General features: G+C 41.2%; 1 protein-coding gene across 2 annotated transcripts in view; it reads right to left on the bottom strand.

Moving 5' to 3' along the window:
- Positions 1 to 2,956: 2,956 nt before the first annotated feature.
- Positions 2,957 to 22,557, bottom strand: part of SYNPR (synaptoporin) — a 291,056-nt gene continuing 271,455 nt past the window's right edge. For both annotated transcript variants that reach the window (XM_060021490.1, XM_060021491.1), the window contains 2 exons: positions 8,611 to 8,802; positions 2,957 to 4,378 (listed from right to left, as the gene is read on the bottom strand). In XM_060021490.1, the coding sequence (XP_059877473.1) occupies positions 4,121 to 4,378; positions 8,611 to 8,802 (450 nt within the window). In that variant the 3' untranslated portion in view covers positions 2,957 to 4,120. The remainder of the gene's footprint in view (positions 4,379 to 8,610; positions 8,803 to 22,557) is intronic.

Genomic DNA, 22,557 nt, shown 5'->3' with positions numbered 1-22,557 from the left:
ATTTGAGCCTTTCAATCTTGAGTGTGAGCTCCAAGATGCCAGGAGCTGTATTTTGCTCACCTCACTATGATTAGAAGTCTTTGACTTATAAAATCTCAGGCTTATGTAAGTGTGGAGTAGACATTCAATAGACAACTAATATTTGTAGAGTGCTGTACAGTTCATCAACCTTTCCCGCACACCACCAGGTTGGTTCTTGTCATTACCCTATGAAGCAGGATTCTCTGTGTTCCCATCTTACATTCTAAGCAATAATAGTAACATTCATCCATCACTGATCACTGTAGTAGGTGATTTTGATGCTCTGTGCTGTTTTCTCTTGGCCAGTCTCTAACTTCAGCCGCAGTTGTGAGGGGTAGTTCCTGCTCACGTTGACAGTGACCTGCACCTTCTGTGGCTCCCGCCTCATCCTTCCTCAAGGCTACTGTCCCCGGGAACGGGGTAAATGGGGAAGGGGAGGGCGGTGATAGCACTCATGTCAGTTCCCCTCCTCCCACAGCCAGCATGCTGCCTAATAGTTGTTAGGACTCAAGGTCACAAGAGCCTGCTCAGTCTATAGGCAAGTGCAACCTGGAAATGTGGGAAAGTTATCAACCCTTTGGACAACTCTCAACCAGTTGAGGGGATGGAGGTTGGGAGATAAATATTCCCACTCTTGTCCCTTGCTTGAAAATTGCTGGAGTCACTCTGAACACTAGTCAGAGATCCTGACGGAACTGAGCTCCTATTGGTCTTACCAGCAACAACTAACGTGCTCTTTTAACGGATGGATTTTCCTCCTTTCCTGTCTCACTCTCCCCCCTTGTCAGTCCTGCATCATAGAATTACCTAGAACCCGGACTGAGAATGTGCCCACTGTATGCCAGAGGCTGCTATGATGTCTTTACACCGCTTACCTTTTTCATCCTGATACCAACCCTATGAGGCAGAGCTTATCTTCATTGTAGAGACAGGGGAACTGAATGAATGAGTTTAGCATCTTGCAAAGGCATTTACTGACCTGCCCACAATCCTCAGTGACTGAAGGTGGTCCCTAGGGTGTAAACTCCCCTGCGTTCCAGGGTGCACCCGCCTTCAGGTTGTGGCTCCACAGAAGTCCCTGGGCTTTGGAGAAGGCGCGGAGGAAGACAAAGTACAGGCAAGTAGATGGCAGCACAGGGATTCTACCCCAGGCGGCGGGATCTCAGAGCCCACTCTTTTTATTTGGATGCTTTACCTCCTCCGAGGAAACGAAGGCTCAGGAGGTGAAGTCACATCCTGAAATACAGCTACTGAGCAGAGAGGCTTCGATGCCAAATGAGGTCTACTGGAAACATAGACCCAAGGTCTCCTACCACACTGATTACTCTCCTTTTCAAAAGGCCAGATCTACTGTTCTTTTCTTGGAACCAGAAGGAATAAAACCAGCTTAACGAACTCCCCGTTGGACTACAGCAGCATTTTACTGCAAATCTGCAGTGGACTCTGAAAGCATGTCTCTATCTGGACCAGGGTGGATAGTGCTTTCCATGACAGAGCCCCGATGTATTATGGGACTGTTAAGGTTAGTAAAAAGAACTGCTGATTTTGAGGATTTCTCCACTTTGGAGAATTCATGACAGCATAAGAATCAGAGGCCAGGGCTTCCCTGGTGGCGCAGTGGTTGAGAGTCCGCCTGCCGATGCAGGGGACACGGGTTCGTGCCCCAGTCCGGGAGGATCCCACATGCCACGGAGCGGCTAGGCCCGTGAGCCATGGCCGCTGAGCCTGCGCGTCTGGAGCCTGTGCTCCGCAACGGGAGAGGCCACAACAGTGAGAGGCCCGCGTACCGCAAAAAAAAAAAAAAAAAAAAAAAAAAAAAATCAGAGGCCACTCTGTGCCCTGGACAGTGCTGAAGCAAGCAGTCCAATCCAGCCGCTATCCCGAGAAATTAGAGGTGGATGTGGGGAGAACTCATGCCTGTTCTCCCAGCCCACTGCCTAATGGGTGTTAGGTCAAAGGCCAGGATGTCCTCCACTCTATCCCGCACCCACCAAGATCTTGTCAAAATGCTGATCTCATCATGTCCCTCCTCTGCTTAAATCCTTCAGTGCTTTCCCTTAGCTTCTTTAGGATAAAGACAGAATTCTTGACCGTGGTGCCCAAGCGGGACCCCCCCCCCCCCCCGCCAGCTCCAATAAGCAGCGACACCTCTCTCAAAGCCCCCCTCACACATTATGTGCTACATAACCACCCTGTCTCCTGCCATCTGAGAGCTCTGCAAGCCTGCTCTCTGCCTGGGATAGTCTCCCTTCCACCATGTCCTTGTGAAATTGTGCACTGTCTCGAGGCAGATTCAAGCTCCTTGACTTTCCCCTAAGCAGCTCGAGTTCCCCTGATAAGCATTCTCATAGAATCCTGTGTCTTTGTTGCACACAGTGTAACTGGGGTATGATTATTTTACTGTCTGTCTCCTCAATAGAATGTAAGCTTCCTGAGGTGGGGTGTGTTTCTGCTTTCGCTATTGTATCCCCAGTGCCCGGCAGAGCAGTGGGTATACAGGAGGTCCTGGAATGACGGAATCAACGAATGAACAGCCCTGGGCTCATAAAGCAAGGTCAGGGTGAGAGACTGGGAAGACTGTGCACTTATCCTTTGTTCTCTCATTGTTCAAGCTCACCAGGTTCTATTGCTGTAATTCTCCATTATCCAGCCAGCACTGTATGCAATAACTTTATTAAGGTCAAAGAGATATCACAATACAGATTTATCCAACAGGATCCAGAAATGGTTTATACATATCATCTAAGACACACAGCCGTTTTGGGCTAAGATATTTCCAACATCACAGATCACACAATGAGTTTATACATCGATAATGACTTTTATCTGGAAATACAGATGCTCAGCTTGCTCTCACTGTTGGGCCCTGGCATTTCAATTGAGTTAAAACAAACAGGCGAAGATTAACATTTTCTTGATAATGAATACATTCTGGGGAATATTTAATGAGAAATATTTAATATTTAATGACAGAAAGGAAGTCATTTTTAATTTATGGGTAACATTCAAATCAGACTTTGTAAGTTGAGCTGAGACTTGAGAATTTTTAATAATTGGATCTAGGACATATTAGCTTTACAAATAAACAGGATTTAAAAGTTTAGCTAATAGTGTAGTTTCCACAGACTATCCTTCATAAATCAACATGTTAGCACACTATCTTGACTATGGTGTCTGATACCTACATCTCCATTATTCTAAGGAAAAAAAACTCCATCCACACTCATAGTTATTGGGCCCATTGTTCATGGTCCATAGAATAAAAGCCACAAAACACCATAGAAAGTTACAAGAATGTAAATATTTAGCTAACTAAATAGCATAAATATTGGGCAATTTCCATCTACAACACTGAATATCTACTAATCAGGGAAAAACAAAAACCCCAAATCTTAGTTACAATGCATTCAGAATTGGATAAAGCCAGAGAGACAAATTTGCAAGTATACAAAGTAGTGAATATATTTCTTTAAACGTCCATTTAACAAATACGTGGTACAAACTGGAAAATTTTCATAAATACAGTTCAAATGTTCATTTTGTGAGAAAATGCTTATTCATGCACTAAATCATATGAGCACTGATTCATCAAATAAAAAAAAATACAGAGTAATTGTCTGAAAGCAATACTTAGAGACTCACAATTCTACAGGGTCTGCAACTAAAGAATAATAATACATGCACGTTGTGATGCACCAAACAGTATTAGAGAAATCAGTAAAATGCCTTTCGCGTCAGAAATCGTAAGAAAACTCAATGCTGTTTAATTTACGTTATGCATATTACATACCAGAGACTTTAAGACAAAATGCTTCTACTATCTCAACACGCATACAAAACGACCATAAAAGTATCTGTGTATATAACAAGGTACTCTCCAATCAGCCACCTTGATGAATCATGTATCTCCTCATGTCATCTCATCTCTAAGTACCATTCATCACGACCCAGGCCGTGCTGCTTTAATGAGGACTACAGATCTCTTATTTACATTCAACACTCCCTGAATTAATAAATGATTGAAACTCTTAAAAAATTCTCCTGCCACTGACATGGAAGGTGGTGAGGCTGTCTTTGGAAGAATGCCAACACTACCCTGTTAAATCTGATTGGTAAAAGAAGCAGGGCCCCCGGGCTGTTGGCCAAACTCATCCGAGGATGGCCCCAAACTCGCCTGCTGGTTGTACCCACTGCTTGATCCATAGCTGTCTTGGTTGTACCCGCCTTGGTTATAGCTACTGGAGTGTCTCTCCACTGGGTCTGAAAGGTATCTCTGGCTCGAGGAATGCCAGCCGGTCTCCTTGAAAACAAACCAGATGTTTCCAGCCCAGAGAATAAAGTTCAAGAATCCAAAGACCTGAAGAAGGATCAAAGCAAGTGAGTTGATAGACTGGACAGAAACCCCAGAAAAATCTCAGTTTCAGAAAAATCCTTCACAACACAAAAGGTCACTTTTCACCTCAATGTGGAGGCCTCTCCCAATTTCACATTTGGAGTCTCTGTTTCATTTAGAATATCTGACTTTTCGCGAAGGCTTGCTACAATACATGTTAGGCACTGCATAAAAGGCTTTATGTATATCCATTCATTTAGGCAAAGAAGGTGCTATTATAACACCCATATTAAAGATGTGAAAACTGAGGTTCAGCAAAGATAAGGATCTTATTCAAGGTCACGTGGCGTGGTTAGTAGTAGACCTGGGACAAGCCCTGTTCCATCTAACTCCATAGACAGAGCGCCTACCTAATCCATCACTACCTCCCCAGATGAGGTAATCCTCATGGTGTGTAAGATATATTCAGGGGACACAGGGTTGAGTATTTTCATTTTAATGATGGTGCATTAATTTATAAGGTTACCTTCACTTTAATGCTAGAGTTACTACTTTTCCATTTATTGAAATGATATAAATAAAATGAGTCAACCTAACAAGTATGGAGTGGGCTTCCCTGGTGGCGCAGTGGTTGAGAGTCCGCCTGCCGATGCAGGGGACGCAGGTTCGTGCCCCGGTCCGGGAAGATCCCACATGCCATGGAGCGGCTGGGCCCATGAGCCATGGCCGCTGGGCCTGCGCGTCCGGAGCCTGTGCTCTGCAACGGCAGAGGCCACAGCAGTGAGAGGCCGGCGTACCGCAAAAAAAAAAAAAAAAAAAAAAAAAAAGTATGGAGTAAGCAATGGTACAGGTGGAATGCAGACAAGCACACGCATGGTAGTGTACACAGAGGTTGTGCTTCTTTGAATAATTGTACTTTCTGTGCCTCTCACAGTCAGAAGTGAATGCCCAAACCACACTCTGAATAAAGTTCAGGTTGCAGAGAGGTATGGAATGTTTTCTCAAGAACTGAATATGAGACTTTCCTATGGAAACTCCTCTCACTCTCCAGAAGGGTGTCCTTGGTGAGCCAGAGGACCGGGTATCACTTCTCTGGGGCCTGAGTGTTTGACAGAAGCAGAACTGTTTGCTTCTGTAAGAGGCCCAAACAGAACAGTTGTTCCCCAGCCTCTTCCAAGGCGGACTCATTGACTGGGAATTAAGCAAGACAGTCAGTTTTAACAGCCCGCTTTTGGAGACAGACAATGATAGTGTGACACAAAGCTGTGATGACATTAAAGTATATTTAATAGCCACTCCAGCACGATGGTGTCCAAACAAAATGGACTTGGGCAGAGGCCACAGCTCTGGAGTAGGCTTCTAGAAGTCCCTCACAGTGTCAAAATAATTTATCCCTTATTTGTTGGATGGTGGGATGCTTCAGAGTGCCCTGGGGGTGGGAGTGGCAGGCTAGGTAGTCAAGATGAAGGACTTCGGGGGCTTGAAACATGGGCTCCAAACTTCAAAATTTTTGCAGCAAGTGGATCAGGACACACTACCTGAATCTCAGTCTTGGAGCCATCCCCTCTGGCTTTGGAATTCGAGTGGCCTGGGCTCTGCAATCTTTTGCTTTATGATTCTGGACAAGGCAGTTAGCCTCTGAACATCAACATTTTTTAAATTCTATGAAATGGAGACAATTATTCCTTCCTTGGGGGATAGTTGTGAGGATTAAAGAGGATGTGTGTGAAGCAGCTAGACAGTGCTGGACACGTTAGTAAATGCTTACTGATTGCTAAGCTATGCTATGAATCACTTTCTAAAATATTTCCATGAATTGTATTCAGTTGACTCTTTTGCTGAGGCATAAACTGAAGCAGGGCTTTGCGGCCATATTCTTGAGGTGTCAACAGCCAAAACTGAGCATCTAGGCGGCTAACCAATCGCATTGAAGACTGGGTTATCCAGACCTCCCTCCCTCCCTTCCTTCTTCTCTTTCCCCATCCCATCCTTTTGTCTTCCTTTAACCTTAACTGAGATTTATTTAACATAATTTTGTGCCATGTTCTAGGCTCCTTGCTGAGGAAGATACAAAACACAAATAAGGTACTTATAGTATAATAGTTGCATGATCAAAATGAATTAGGTAATCACTGACATAACTAATTTACATACAGGACATTTTAACCATGTGTACAATAACTAGGACACTTTCCATCAAAGGGGAGAGCTTGATTAAATTACACCTCTGTAAGTATAAGTTGATATATGAGTAGAAAAAATGATCTTGGAATCTTTTCAGATATGAAGGGATGGCTCTGCCCAGGGCTGTAATTTTACCTGTTTTCTATTCCTTGGTCCCTCCCTTTCCCCTGATGCTACTTTGTTTCTAAAAAAGGGATGCTCGAGAAGAGCCTAGAAATTAGGGAAATGCAACTTAAAAGTAAGTACATAAACAAGGCATTGCCATGGGCCTATTTAGGAGCGGTGATGTCTTTATCGTCATCACAGAGGTATCACAGATCTCTTGCCTGGCACATTTTAGGGGCACATGAGCCCTCGAATTTGTTCTTGCCGTTTTGTTGCAACTGAAATCAGAGTAGGGATTTTGATTCTAGCCTCGATGTGGGACAACAGAAAGAGAGACTGAAAAACACAGTACATAACATGAGAAAGAATGGAGAGAAGACATCTAGATGATCTGAGGACATGTACCATCATTGCTTCCGTGAAGCTGGAGGAACAGAAGTAGAAATTATGGATGGTTTGTCCGTTTCTGGTACTTGTGACCCAACCATTATACCCCATATAGACATGGGTACCAGAAGTGGGATACAAAGAACGGATTTTACGGGTACGAAGACTGTTTTGCTTTAGCCAGTTTAAATGGAGTTTTCTCCCACTAGGAACTGGAGCACACAAACACAGATCCAGAACGATAACAGCACCAGACCTGCCCTTCCACACACGATATACTTTGCTTTCCATCCATTCTTCTTTTGATTTTTAAGACACGTCGCATTGCTTCTCATTCAAAATTTGCATCTCCTAGTCTAAACTTATTAGAGACATCAGAAGCAGAATTAAATGGACTGTGCAGGATGTCATAATTTACTAGAAGAACTAACAAACACACTGAATGATTTTATCTTTCTTCTCTTAAATTCAGAGATCAGGGTTATAATAACTTTTATTAAGCACTGCCTGTAAACAAACTACAGAAGTAGTGGAAAGTATTTTAATGTACACCTCAAACTATTCATCCATAGCTGTGGCCAGAAGTAAATAAAAATTACTGTGAGACCCTAATATATAGTTTATTTCAATGTTTACTATCTTATTACTAAGGCAAGATGCACAGTCAAATCACCAGCAGCTGATTAGCCACACTTTTTCCCTTCTTAAATGCCTTCTCAGATTAAATTCCAGAAAGCTGTAGAAACATAAGTTAACCTTGAAGCAAAGATAATTAATTTTTAAGGGTGGCTAAAGAATGTCGATCTTTTATCAAACACTCTTTTATCAAACACCGAGCCCTCTATTATTCTGTAACTACTGCTTTTTGCTGCTACTATAGCTTCTGTTTCTCAGATACGGTTTCTTTCTTTGGAGTAACACAAGTTCTTATACTCATAAAATAAGAATCCAATTTAGTGGCCCTGCTATCTGTCAGGTGTTCTGTCTCCCTGTAAGAGCCATACACTTGATGATAATATTTGACGGTTCAACTAATACAGTTTGGCTTTTCCAAAGTTATCAAGCAACTAAATCAGAAGCATGGAGAAGATTAAAAAAATTACCATAACTATTATAGGTATTTTTTATACTTTGCATTTCTATCTGTACCCTACTGGGTCTGCGTATTTTTCTCTAGACAATCAACTGGGTGTATTCTAACTATGTGTGGCTGGAACAGTGTTTTCTTTCCAGGAAACCTCTATGCCATCAAATATTCCTTTCAACTTCCGGCAGACTTCAGACTTAAGGTTTAGATTTTATATCTGCTTCTGGCTTAGAATTCTGACTTGACTGTCATCCAAGCAACAGCTGCCAGTACCTGCTGGGCTCTTATTAAGAACTCTTTAATTGGCAGCATTAAAGTCTATGGGTAGAAAACTGGAAGGCCAAAGGATCGTCTTGCCTGTGGAGTGAACTATCACCTTTTAGACTGGACTCATTTCAGAGGCAAAATTCCCCAGAAGACTCCTGAGATGTTTTTCTGACTCCTGTGACTGGCAAACAAAGATTTGGGAGGTAAAGCATAGAGGGAAACATACCACAGAAGTGTTTAGGCTGGACATCACAGGGCTGTGGACAGCCATGCATTTGTTGGACGGCTGTTTGCAAGCTGACATCAGTAACAATACTTCTTTGGGATCCGTAGCAACCTTGACATCAGACAGCCCTTTTGCCCAAGCTGATGAACCCACCAACCACAAGAAAGAAAAGACTACAGTGACGATGAAGTCCTACAGAGACAAACAGAAAGATAAAACAGGAAGAGAAAAGTGAGTTCTAGAAACAAATTGATTCGTTTATACAACTTTTTGGTTTGCCTTTTGAAAAATTCCAAGACCCCATAGCATTGAAACCATGTTGAGAAACAAATAAAAGAAAGTTTTGTGATACTGTATTTATATTTCTAGAAAATAGACTTATTAAAATCACAATAGTAATAATAACTTTTACTGAGCACTTATTATGTGAAGTATTATTCCAAGTTTACATGTATTAATTCATTTAATCCTAACAACAGCACTATGAAATAGATGCGAATCCTGTCCCCATTTAACAGTTGAGAAAACTGAGGCACAAAGAGGTTAAAAAAGATTCTGAGTCATGAGTTAGTAAGTGGGGTGGGGGGGCAGGATTCTAAGCCTGGCCGTCTGCTTCCAGGACCAGTGAGCTTGACTATTCTATACTGCTTTTCATGTCTGCTTTAAGGAACATTCATGTTTTTATTTAAAACAAGTACCTTAAGATAAAAACACTGAGGTCCTGCTTAAGTTAAATATGACACAATAGAAATGAATCACTTTCCATAAACAAACTTTATGGCTGAAGTCAGGATCTATGTCCTTGGAGTAAATATGTTATTTTGGGGAGCTAATGGAACCCTTTTCCCCCCTACTACCATTTTATACAGAGGGATGGTATACTGTACTAAGGTATCTCATATGAGTTAAAAGCTCAGTCTATCATCTATAGGCCTGGGGTTGAATCCTGACTTTGCTGCTTACTAGCTGTGTCCTTAGGCACTTTGCTAAACTATTAATACTTGAAGCCTCAATTTAACCCTCTGTCAATTGGGATAATAACAGTACCTGTCTCACTGGATGGTGGTGAGGAGTGAAAATGTGTGTGTTTGCCTCTTTTCCCCAGTGAGGGGTCAGCTCCGTGAGGGCAGGGCCTTTGTCTCTTTTGCTTATTGTTGGGTAATTGGCAGAAGAGGCGCCAGCAACATTTGTTGAGAAAATAAATGAAAGAATAAATGAATATACAAAATGGTCCCACCTGGGTTCTATAAACTTCTGTATAGGAGCTTACCAGGTGGTAACGGTAGGATTAAAGACGACTTTTGTTTTATATAAACTCGTGTATTTTAAAACATATTTTATAATTAGACCAAATAAAAACAGCATGGCAATGTGATCAAGGCACTGATTGATTATATCAATGGCTCACCCAGACAGAACTTCAGGTGGCCCTATTTGTCCTTACAGCAGCACCAGGATTTATAATTAGACCACATAATAAATGTCATTAGAATTGAGAGTTTTAGCATCAAAAGTTTCAGAAAGCAGCCTCAAGCCAAGTTTTCTATACCTGAGCAAAGTGTGACGATTTGGCACCTATGTCAAAATTCTAGCTAGAGTACAAATTAGCCTCAACTTTTTTTTTTGGTCTTTTGCTAAGCCTAAGTTTGAAGCTACATTCAGGGAGAGATGTGGGAGCAAAGCCCTGACCCCACTTTCCTCCCATTCTTTAATCTACCAAACCAGGTTCATTTTGCCCCATGCTCAGCAAGCCAAAAGCCCGACAGGCCTAGGACTGCAGCAAAGAAAAGATATTTTTCCGCGATAGAGCCAAGCGCAGGGATGGGAGAACAAATCTCACATGCACCCCCCAGAAGGCGAGGGGCTGGTGGGTGACGGGGTATTTATGGGATGAGGAACAAAGCAGCAGGGCGGGCAGAGGCGTGCTGGGCGTGGGGAAAGGTGATTGGAAAAAGGTGCAGGAATCCTCATTCTGCACAGGCGTCACGAGGCTACAGGCCTCTGCACGTGGCGTTTTCGACACTCTGACGCCAAAAGGTCACCTAGAGGACACTGGCGCATGCCCAGTTGAAGGGTTGTTGGTCCCATCCTCTCTTGACCAGCTCATCTGGAACTAGACACAGCTGACTCCAAGTTCCTTCTGCCTGGAGGACAGGCAAGTCTTAAAACAACCTTGATTAAGGAAGGCAGGTGAAATGGATTTAACCCACGGTTTCCCTCCAATTGGCCAAACCCAATTGGAACCCCATGTGATCCATGCAAGTCACCTCTTGGACATAGAACATGGTGGACAGGGCAGCGCGTCCATCAAAAGCTGTCCCAAACTAGTGGCTGTCTTAGGAAACAGCTGCTGTCACATTAAATGTGCTGTCACATTTAGAGTGCTTCCTATATGCTAGGCACTCTGCTAACCACTTACAGACATCGTTAGCCTTACAGCGAGGTACTGAGGTTAGCCCTGCTTTTCTTAGGAGGAAACTGAAACACAGGTCAAATACTTTCCTTATAACTAGTGCCTGGCTTGACAACTGTGCGTATCATGAGCTCACCCTCACCCTCAGTGTAGCTGGATTCACTTTGCTAAGTCAGCTTTCAGGAATACCAGAATGAAGCTGTGAATCAGGGAACACAGAAATCAAACAGCAAGGTAGAAGCTCAGCTCACAGAACAGCTTTGGATTTTTCGAAGAGAGTATCACTAAGCAGTGGCTGGATGGGATAACTGTCTGGGTCCACTCACAGATTTATTTCATTATTTCATTTGGAACACTAATAAAAGTGACACCTGACTTCTAGAGAATGTCTAGTTTTTAACACACTATGGCAGAAGATCATTTGATCTTCACAATAACTGCATGAGGGCGAAGACAATTATACCCATTTTACAGATTCAGGGAAGTTAAATGATGTGTCCGAGTTGTCATAAGTAACAGAGATTTGAATTCAGGACATTGGGCTCCATGTTTAATGAGTGGTTTTCCATTATGCCCAGGTGTTCTGAAATTTGGGCTACCTAATTGTGGAGACACAGACATAGCAATAAATAACACTGAGCTACAGAGGAAGAAATAAATGCTTTCTCCTTCAGGATGCTCTTGTAATCTGAGTAGTAAAGAAGAAAGTCTCAGCTGGATGTTAGTATGTCTCTAACGCCTATTTAACAAATATTTAATACCTACCTATCAAAGAAAATTGGCCCCAGGCTCAGAGCCTTCAGGCAAACAATGGTACCTGGCTGGAATACAGTACTCTTTATTTTCTAATGATTCATTTCTATGTTTATCTTCTAATTATGGCAAATAATGCTGGATTTCTGTATCCAGGAGTGGTACAGGAGTTTCTTAAAAAATAAATTTTATTGAAGTTACCAAATAATTTAAAGAACAACAGTAAATAATTTCTGGCCCACATGACAGAAGCAGGGCAGAGAATGTCTGAGGTTTGGAAAGATCTGCATGGCCACATCCTGGGCTGGGAACACTGAGACTCTAACCCAGTGCTATCTCATAGGCATAGAATGGGAGCCAGAGATGTGAGTCACATATACAATTTTCAGTTTTACAGTAAACACATTAAAAAAAAAGCAAAAAGAGATTGGTGCAATTAATCATATTAATACATCACATGTATTTATATAATACAGTTCAATATATAAAAATATTATCATTTCATACATTATAAAATTATAAATAAGACATTTTACTTTTTTTGGTATTAAGTCTTTAAAACCTGGTGTAATTTATACCTACAGCACATCTTAATTTGGCATCAGCTACATTTCAAGTGTTCAACAGTCACATGTGCTATGGGGACAGCATAACACCAATCCACAATTAACAAGTGGAAGCACTTGTTGAGGGTCCACTGAAAGTGATGCCCTTTGTCTTGTTTTGGGTCACTAATGTCACAATTTTTCTTGGTACTTGAGTCTGAGATGGCCCTGGTAGCCATCTTTCAGCTTAGCTTTTACAAGGCCAGCACGCCTCTTGCATCTGTCCTGGCCTATAGGATTTCTTGCGTAGGTTGATAGGATGGCATAATCCATTGCCCCAGTGGTCTGGTGGAGGACTGAAGGCAGATCCATGACCAAAGGGAGGCTTGGGTTTTTGGTACTGGCAGCCAAGGGAAGAGATGGGCCCACAGAAACAGCTCCACTAAGTGGGAGCTACATTTCAGCCTAGATGTAGGGGAAAAGTCTGACTTGACCCCTCTATTCTCAACACATGTGCCAGGATGGTGACTGGTGAAATGGGATGAAATATAAAGTCCCATTTTACAGATGGGATAAATTACTTCAACCCAGCTTGAAAGATGCAGAGCCAGGATTTGGACCCAGGGAGTTCAGCTCCAGAATCTGTGTTTTTTTTCTAAAATATTTATTGGAGGACAGTTGATTTACAATGCTGTGTTAGTTTCAGGTGTACAGCAAAGTGAATCAGTTACACGTATACCTATATCAGAATCTGTGTTCTTAATCTATTATAAAAGCACTCTGTTGCTTTTAGAGGCCCATGATTTTATTGACTCATAATAAAAATTAAGTTGCAATATTCATACTTATGGCTATCATTTACAGAGCAGTTACTACGTACCAGACACTGTATTTCACGTATCACTCATTTAAGTCTCATAATAACACTTTGAAGTGGCTATTGTTGACCCCACTTTACAGATGAGAAAATCAATGTTCAGAAAGATCAAGTGAGTTGCTGGAGGTCTGAGAGTCACTAAGTTGCTGAGCTTTGTTTGCGACCAAGGTTTGCAGGGCTTCAAAGTCTGCGTCTCTCATCAGAAGGTGAACGTCATTATATTCCAAACCAGCTTTGATGGGGGGCGCACCGTGTGTCAGGCCTGAGGTTGATGTGCTTTACACGTTTAGCCTCAGTTCAGCCTAACCACAACCCTATGGAGTAGCGTCAGTTTTTCTATTTTACAGATGAAGGAGGAGGGCTTAGAGAAGGTAAGTGATTAGAGGAATTGGGTACCAAACTCAGACCTGACTCCAAATCCCATTGATTTGTTCATTCGTCCATCATTTTACTTGTCCCTTTTCCCAATCATATGTTCAGCATTGATTATTTTCCCACTCTGGGCTGGGTACTGTTCTAAAAATGGAGGAGGGGCTGGCAAACACCGGCCAAAGAACTGTTCCCGGCCCTCAGGTGGTTTACATCTTTGCCCTTTCTGCACTGTCTGGGTTGTTTTATGTTATTACTGCCAGATACACTATCAGCTAATCAGGATCTTGCAGAAAGAAAGCTGCAGTGGATGGGGTTGTTCTGTTACAGGGGCTGAGTAATAATCAGTCATCTGGTTTCACATGTGAAGAATCTGGCTGACACTGGAGAATCAATGTAGGATTTCATTTCTTTTTCTCTTCAGTTAAATTTGATTATGATCGACACACTGCACTTTTTCAGTCTGTTCCCAGAGAACTTTATCAATTGATTTGTGGTTGTTCAGCTGTGGAACTGAGGCCTCCTGTTTCTTCTTGTTTTCTTTTCTTATGAAAAGAAAAAAAAATTTATGCATCTCTCCCTGTAGCTCAGTGAGAGACAACTGATTTCATGATCTGGGTGCAAGAAGGAGGTGTTCTTGGCTGTTTGGCGATCTTGGAGTAGATGGTAAGGTCTTCAGTAGCTTTCTGCAATGCTGTTGTAAATCACAGGTTAAAAACATTCCTTACAACCTGCTCTGAATTCCAATCGATCCAGCCTAAACCTTTCATTACAAATAGCACAAACATTTCCAAACAAGTCCATAATAATATAAGAAAGTTAATAACTGCTCAAAATAAATGAATAGTAATAATGTTACTAGTAGTAGCTGCTATTGATTCAGTGTTTACTATAAGCCAAGCATGGTTCTAAGAACTTTACATACATTATTCTACTTTCTTCACCAAGAATTTGTGAGGTAGGTCTTATATATAGGTTTTTAGGAAAGAATCACCTAGTAGTTCACTCTACAGTCTTTGGAATCTGGTAGCCCTGGGTTCAAATCTCAACTCTTTCTAAGTAGCTCTGGGACCCTTTAAGCCTCAGTTTTCCAATCTGTAAAAAGGGGCAATAATAACATATATTTTCATAGGGTTTTTGCTAAGGATAAATGAGTTAATTCAATAAAATGCTTTGCTCAGTGCTTAACACAGAGTAAGCCCTCAATGAATTCACACACACAAACACATATATAGGCAAATTCTATACATAATAATTAAATATATAACAGTATAGAAAAGTGTATTAGTATTATTCAGTGGGTTTTGATGGTCAAATTAGGTGGTTCATTCATTTATTCAACAAATCTCTAGTAAGAACCAATTAGATGCCAGGTCTTAGGAATACAGTAGTTAATAAAAACAGACATGGCCCCAGTATTCATCCTGTTGGAGGAGAACAACTGACTCACATAACCACAGAAGAATGTGTAATTGCAAATGGTGATAATGGCTTTGCAGGAAAGGGACTTGGTGTTTTTAAAACAAACAAAAAATGCGTGTGGGTCACTGGCCAGTCTAGAGGGACGGGGAAAGCTGCACAGATCTGGTTGTATCCAGAATTCTTTTAGGTTTGTCCCTTGGGTGGCTCTCAAAGCAGACTCATGTTGAATAATAAACACACTACAAAATGACTTATCTGGAAGGCCTATGAATTGTTGTGTAGAGGGAGCTTTGGGCTTCTCTTTACTACCTGCTTAATCTATGCCCAAGAAGGATGCATGTTGACAATGGCCAGGACCAAGAGGGAAGTTTGAGTGGGAGGTGGGGAAGCTTGTTTATTGGGAATTTTGGTGGCCCACATGTCTGCTGAGGCTATCAGCTTTCTGCACTTGCTTACCTGTAATTCTCTCCCTCTAAGAAAGCTAAGCAATAAACAGAGTGAGACCCAGGGGTAAAAAGATCTAGGATGGATCTGCTTATATATCTAAACGTTGGCAGAAGCGTATTCCTGCCTTTCCGGACCCTTGTACTCTACAAGTTTGTAAGCCTAGGAAAACAACCAGGGATGCTACTGTTTCCAGGTGAGTTGCTAGCTTATGTAGAAAATGACACTCTTTCCAAATAGTTGGATACAGGTTTTGACACCTCTACCAGTAAGTACAGAAACAAGTAAGATGCCCAAGTCTTAGACCAGAGGTGAGGCAACTGCTGAAACCAGTTTAGATGTCTTAAAAATCATTGGGAAAAATCATATTTGTAGAGTTAGTCAAGGATAAGTCTGGAGATTTAGAGATGCTTATTGAGCATCTTATCAACCTTTTTTATTTTTATGTATTATTTAGCATTTCTAAAATATATTTGGGCCTGCCATTGAAGCAACTAGATGAAAATACTAAGGTTTAAGCAATTAACCAGCTTTGTCCACTTAACGTGAAACATCTGGGCATAGTAAACATATCTGGAAAACACCACATGTCAGGCGGCATATAGATGAAACATCTGGAGGAAATGAAGTATATAGGAGACACGGTGGGAGGCTTGAAGTCAAAAGCAGCCCGATTTGAACTTCATCACTCACATGTACCTTGGACTACAATGTTCTTTCAATGTGTGAACAGATAGATAGGTAGACAGATAGATATGACTTGGGAGTCATATATATGTGACAGCACAAACACACTTTTAAAAAAACAGATGACACACAACTACTTTTTTTCCTCCAAACAATGGCAAACAGTAGAGACATGGATAGTTAAACTATCAGGCAATCCAAAGTAATTTCTTAAACTGTCTAAAAATTTAAGTTGCCCCACCGCCAACCTATATTTAAGAATGGATACGTTTTATGGGAAATCATTTCAGGTAAGCTACACTGAGAAATTGTGACTCTGAAAATGCTAGCAGACCTTTTAGGGGCCACCTTCTGAAACAAGTCAGCTCCTTTTTGAACCCTGCTCTGTGCTCTCTTGCTATCACCTTCCCTGAAACTGAAAAAAAAAAAAATGCTTCTCTGGAATTACATAATATTAGAGTGGGAAGGAACTGCTGAGGAGATAAATCCAGGCTGTCAAATACTCCTTTGAAAACATAATCCTATTATTAACTTACTATTCTACACTTACTGAGATATCTCCAGATAGGACATGGAAGAATTGCTATGCACGGCTGGAAATAATACACAGACTTAGAAATTCTCTGGGCTTCAGTGTTGACATCTGTAACATGGAATAGGAGTGCTTACCTTACAGGATTGGTGCGAGGATTAAAATTAAATACAAATGTTAATCATGGAGACTGGAGTATTTTCATTGTTGCATTTATGAAGGTGGTAAAGTTGATGTAACCTTCAATAGACATGGCCTGATTATGTCATGGTCAGTGATATTTGACAATGAATTCAGCTGTAATGATTTGCTTTTCCCCCCCTCCCCACTCTGTATTCTGATGTTCTTTCAAAAATAGATTCACTCTGCTGAGGTTAACTTCATATGGCCAAAACTTTGTATTTTCTTAATACAGTCTAAAGTTCGAGTCAGTGGTTCTTTGTGGGTAGAGCTTCAACCTATTTGGCAACGACCAGGAGTGTGCCTGTCTGTGTGCGTGTGCGTGTGTGTGAATATATCATCCGGTTACAATACATGATAGAAAAGAACTGGGATAATTGTGTTAAGACACGAAAGGCCATTGGAAGAAGAAGGTCTGCCTGGGATACATTGGTCACTGCTACATTCTCAGAAGGCACACAGTATGTGCTATTTAAATTCTGTTCCTATATTGACCTCATTCACTGGAACGTAAGTTCCTTGGGGATGGAACAGTCTTAGCCACCTGTGTCCCTGTGCCTAGCCAAACGTCTGGCGTGACTTCTCATCTATACCCACTGAATGCAAGAAGAAAGGGAAGAGACTTCACATTTGGCAGTCACCCAGAGTGGAAATCATTTGGATTTCAAAAATCTCACGTTTTGTAAATTATTTCAAAGATATAAGAAACTCCTAACACTGGCTGCCTATAAAAAATTACGACTGGAAGAAAGGGATGGTAGAAGGGTTTGGGGGGTTTGTTTTTATTATTTTTCTTTATATCTATCCCCCCGTATACCCTTTCAAATAACTGGATTTGAAAACTTTAGTATAATTTTAGAATAGGCATATTTTACTGGATTTGACCTTTGGCAATTGTGAGAAACTCTTCTGTTTAGGGGAATGATTATGATTATATTTCACACTTCCCTCCCACTGACATTTTTTTTTTTTTGCAAGTGAGCAAGCGGTGTTAGCACAATTAGGTTCATGAAAAGAGCTGTTATTTTTCAAGCATTGCTTCTGCCTTCCTAGAATTGAAGACCCATTATTCTGTCATATATCAACCCATCTGTCAGCCTGCAACAGATGGTTAAAACGAAGAACTTCTAAAATACCAACGAGGAAATTATCCTGCACTTCACCATCCACAGCTTAAATTCAGCCTGACTTAAGAAAATTCCTTCGCCACTTCCCCGCTCACCATACAAAGTGAAAACGAGGGAAAATACTACATTTGAATTACAAATTAGAAGCCATTTCCCGAGAGGATGGTTACTGGATTCATCGATGCTGGCTTCACTCTGCCAGTTGGGGAGAAGACAGACCCGGGTTCGAGTCTCATTTATGCTGGTTCTCAGCTGTGTAGCCTTTGGTAGTTTATTTGACCTTGTGGGTCCTTATTTCCTCAACTGAAATAGTAGACAGTTAATGGCCTGTCTTAGAGAGTTACTGTGGGAATGAAAAAAGAATGGCTAATCTGTGGGACAATATCTTGCACAACTAGGTACCCAATAAATGATAGGTATTATTATTTTCATCATCATTTCTTCCTTCTGTTCTTAGCCTATTTCTCATAAGTCTATTCCAGATGGAAGATTCTGTGTCTCTGGCAGGCAAGATTTGAGCAGGTGCCTAAGGACAGAAGGAAGGCAAACATGAAAAAGTGGCAAGGTGTGGATGAATCTGAGTGTGTGTCTGTCTGTAATGTGTTCTGCGTGCATAGTGTAACTCATGGAAACACGGTGTTGTTGTTTGGTGTGTGTTTGAGGTGAATGAACAGGGAGATGTGTGGAATTGAAATGTCATTGCCTTCTGCAGGAATCCGTTTTTTGTAAGCCTGAGGGGACCAGGGACTTCTGCCCAAACACTCCCCCAAAGAGTCATCATATGTTTTCCTGGTTTTCGTTTTCAGTCTGGATGAAATAAATATTTGTGATTTATACCCTGTCAAGGCATAAATATTAATGGAATCATAACTTATGTTTCTTGCTTTATTTAGCTGATTCCACTTATTTTTGTGAGTTCTATCATATTCCCAACATATAACTGTTAGAATGTAACGCTCACAGTTTTTTTGCAGTGGGAGTTTTGGGGAGGATAGCTTCCTTTTCCCCAGTGCTATTCTTTTCTAAGCGCCAATGTGTGTGATAAGAGAGAATGGCAGGCCTGAAAGCTCTGAGAAGCAAGGTGTGTCCGAGAGCTGCGCTTCTCCACTTTAGGTGCCACGGATCACCTGGGTATCTTGTTGAGATGTGGATTCTGATTCTGGTTCAGTAGGTCTGGAGTAGGTCTGAGGGTTTGTACTTCTAACAAGCTTCCAAGTGATGCCAGGGCTGCTGATCCAGGGACAAACTTTGAGAAGCAGCATCCTAGCCTATGTGGAAACTTCCTCCCTAAAAGTGACCCAGTCCACACCAGAATCCACTGCTCACCACTCCTGCTCTCAAGGGCTTTCCCGCTATTTGCACACATTGCCACCCTGCCTCACTTTCATATAGGTAGGTCTCATTTTCCCACTTCAATTTTAAGATAACTTTCTTCTTTTCTCTCTTCCAGCATTTATTAATTTCTATCCACCAGGCACTGTGCTGAGTGTTAACCTCATTTAATTCTCAGTGATAAGGTAGGTACTATTATTACCATCAATTAACAACTGAGAATACAGAGGTACAGTGAGTTGAACTAAATTGCCCAAGGTCACCCACCAAGCAAGTGGTAGGCCCAGGACATATACACAGTTTGACTCCAGAGCCTGGGCCTTCAACCATTATGGCTTTGCTAAGATTATGTCTTATTGAAACTGTGTCAAATATATTTTTATACCTACTGCCACACCTAGTCCAGTATTATTTTTAATAGATATAAGCAGAGAGAGTAAAAATCTGTTATACAAATAAAGAAGAAACATGTATGCTCTTTTTTCCTTTTTTTCCTTTTTGCTTCCCAAACTGATGGCTTAATGAAACCTGTGGAGTTGAGTATCAGGGGGTTAGGACTAACATTATCATACGAAAGTCCAATAATAGGCACTTAGCTAAAAACTGCATATTATTAGAATCTGGTCTCGAGAAGTTATGCTATGTGGACACAATTTGACCTATGGTATATTAAAATCTGCTATAATGAGATCTCATTATATGCCATATTGTGTCCTGTTGATGAGAGGAAGAAATGAGCTGTTAAAAAAGTGAAGGTTCTACATAAGATATTCTTAGTCACAAAGAGGACCCTGATTCCACACAGATTTGCAGAAATTAGTTGAAGATGTAATAATCTCACACCAGTTTGCAGAGCTGTCCCTGCTAAGTGCCGCTCATAATATTCTTTTTTTAAAGAGAAAAAATCTTTTCCACTATTACAAAAATGAAGCCAAAGAGAAAGTGGGTTTTTATTTTGGAGCACAAAGAAAGCTGCACCCTGTTCTGGAAGTAACTATATAACACCCTGGTTCCAGATTTCAGGAACCACCCTCATTCCATTTACACACCGTGGCAAACAGTATTGAAACTAGCAGAAAACACCTGGGAAATAAACATTTTGCAAGTACCTTGTTTTGATGATTTGGAGAGAATCTGAAAGCTAAATTATGGTACCTGTTAAAGTAACTGTGTGTAGCTTAAGGTAAAAAGAAATCCACACTTGCAATAATAATAACCTTTTAAAATGTGTTGGAAATATGTGTTGAATCATGCACAATTAGAGATGGGGTCTAAGGTTTTTTTGTAATGAGAAAAATCACCAAGAGTGGAAATAACCTTTGATAAACCTTTCAAGTCTCCCACACTGAGGGCTGTCCTAGCTGTTGTGTATGCATAAGGTTGTGGGCTTGTGTTTGGAGGCCATGTATGAACATACGGAGCTCTGAGCCCTGGAATTGCTTCCGTTCAGGGAGATGCTCCCACTGAGATGGACCATGTTGCTGTGTTGATGCTTTTTGGTTGGATGGAAGACCAAGTGCCTACAGGGTGGAAGTGTTTTATGTTTCTATATATCTTTCTTTTTTTTTTCTATATATCTTTCTTATATGTGGGCACAGGTTTTGTTAGTTTTTGCCTTTTTTTGTTTTTGAATTGATCATTGAATGATCATATGTCAGATGCACATACAGTGCACTCTGCTATGTTGTGGGCTTGGAATGGCCATCAGGTCTTTTTGTTTGTTTGGTTGGTTTTGTTTTAGTGACAACTCCCTGTCCCTACCTTACCCAAAGGTTTCAAAACAATGGTTCCCCACCTAGGGCTCCCTTGAAGCACTTTGTGAAGTGTCAGTTTGGAACTGAGATTGGATGAGTCTTGTTTCTGGTTTAGTATGTAGCTTTTCTGACCATATTCAGGACAGTGGTAGAAACACACCCCTTGGAGGTCACTTCTTTACCATTTTCCCATCTCCTTAGTTTTCATTCTTTAGAGGGTCAGGAGGGCATAGGGATTAACTGCTATAGTTTTAAAGTCAGTGCTGGATTCTTCATGGCTGATTCACCGTGTGACTTTAGCCAAGATCCCTGAACCCTCTCAACCTCAGTTTTCCCATCTGTAAAATGGTGGGACAATACCTACCTCTGAAAACTTTTGTGAGGATTAACTGAGAGGTCACACATGAAACACTCATTACAGGATGCCTGACTTTCATTAACTACTCAACAAATGTTGACTGCTAGCATTATTCCTTCCAGGTGAACTAGACACAGGGCAGAATTGTTTTACGAGGAGACATACTTGTCAAGAATGAGTTCCCAGAGCAGATCATTGGTGGCAGAGGTGCAGCCTTTCTGGAAGTGAGACTGTGGATGCTGGATGCCAACCCACTTGACTAGAATGAGAGCCACCCATTGGCTTTCAGGGCCAGAGACTGGCTGAGTGGTAACTGAAGCTAACTAGTTTTGGCATCACTTTAATGAAAAGACTGACATTGGCTTCGGCTTCTTGGATGCTCAGCGGCAGTTGCCCAGCTGAATTCCTCCCTCTGAGGCCCTGGTACTGCACTGTGCACCTGGCTTTTGTGGGTATTTCTTTCTACTTATTCTGAGAGCGACACTGCCTTTCAACTCTCCACAGGCCATGCCTGATTTAGGATTTGTATTGCTATGAGCAAAGAATAGTTATTAAAGTATTTTTCTGAGTCACAGTTTCAGTTACCCCAAAGCACTTAATTCCATGAATTTGGGAAAAAAATGCAATCTTTCCCACAGATACTGTTGTGTTTGCTAAACCACCTGCGTTTTATCAGTACACATATTTTCCACAAGCAAGGCAAACTTTGTCACAACGGTGAGTCTGTCCTAAAGAGGTTTTGATTAACTTTGCTCATAAAAAAGTAGTGAAATAGAGAGCTTTCTTTTTCTAGCATTCACCAACTTCTTTGTTTCTAAATACAAAATGGATGCAAAGGCTAATTTCACCTCAGTTATTTGAGAGCACCTACCTCCATTGGGTCATATAGTAGCTACTTATGAATTTAATGAATGGGAAGACCTTGCAAATGAAAATTCCTAATTCGTTTTTCATAATTTTAAATGGAACAGTCCTCTAATCCACCCCACCCCTGCCATGCTTGGCATTCAAAACTAAAGAGAAATACCACAGTGTTCTTCCTTAAAATGATAGACAGCAAGTATTCTGTTTGTTTGTTTTTGTAGCTTAATACGAGGAACTAACCTCAAAAAGAATTTGAAATTACTTATTCACTTCAAGTGAGAACTAGAAAA

The sequence above is a fragment of the Delphinus delphis genome, chromosome 10 (genome assembly GCF_949987515.2).
Source record: "Delphinus delphis chromosome 10, mDelDel1.2, whole genome shotgun sequence".
NCBI classification, from domain to species: Eukaryota; Metazoa; Chordata; class Mammalia; order Artiodactyla; family Delphinidae; genus Delphinus; species Delphinus delphis.
The sequence above is the reverse complement of the archived record's forward strand: the minus strand, read 5'-3'. Positions and strand labels throughout refer to the sequence as shown.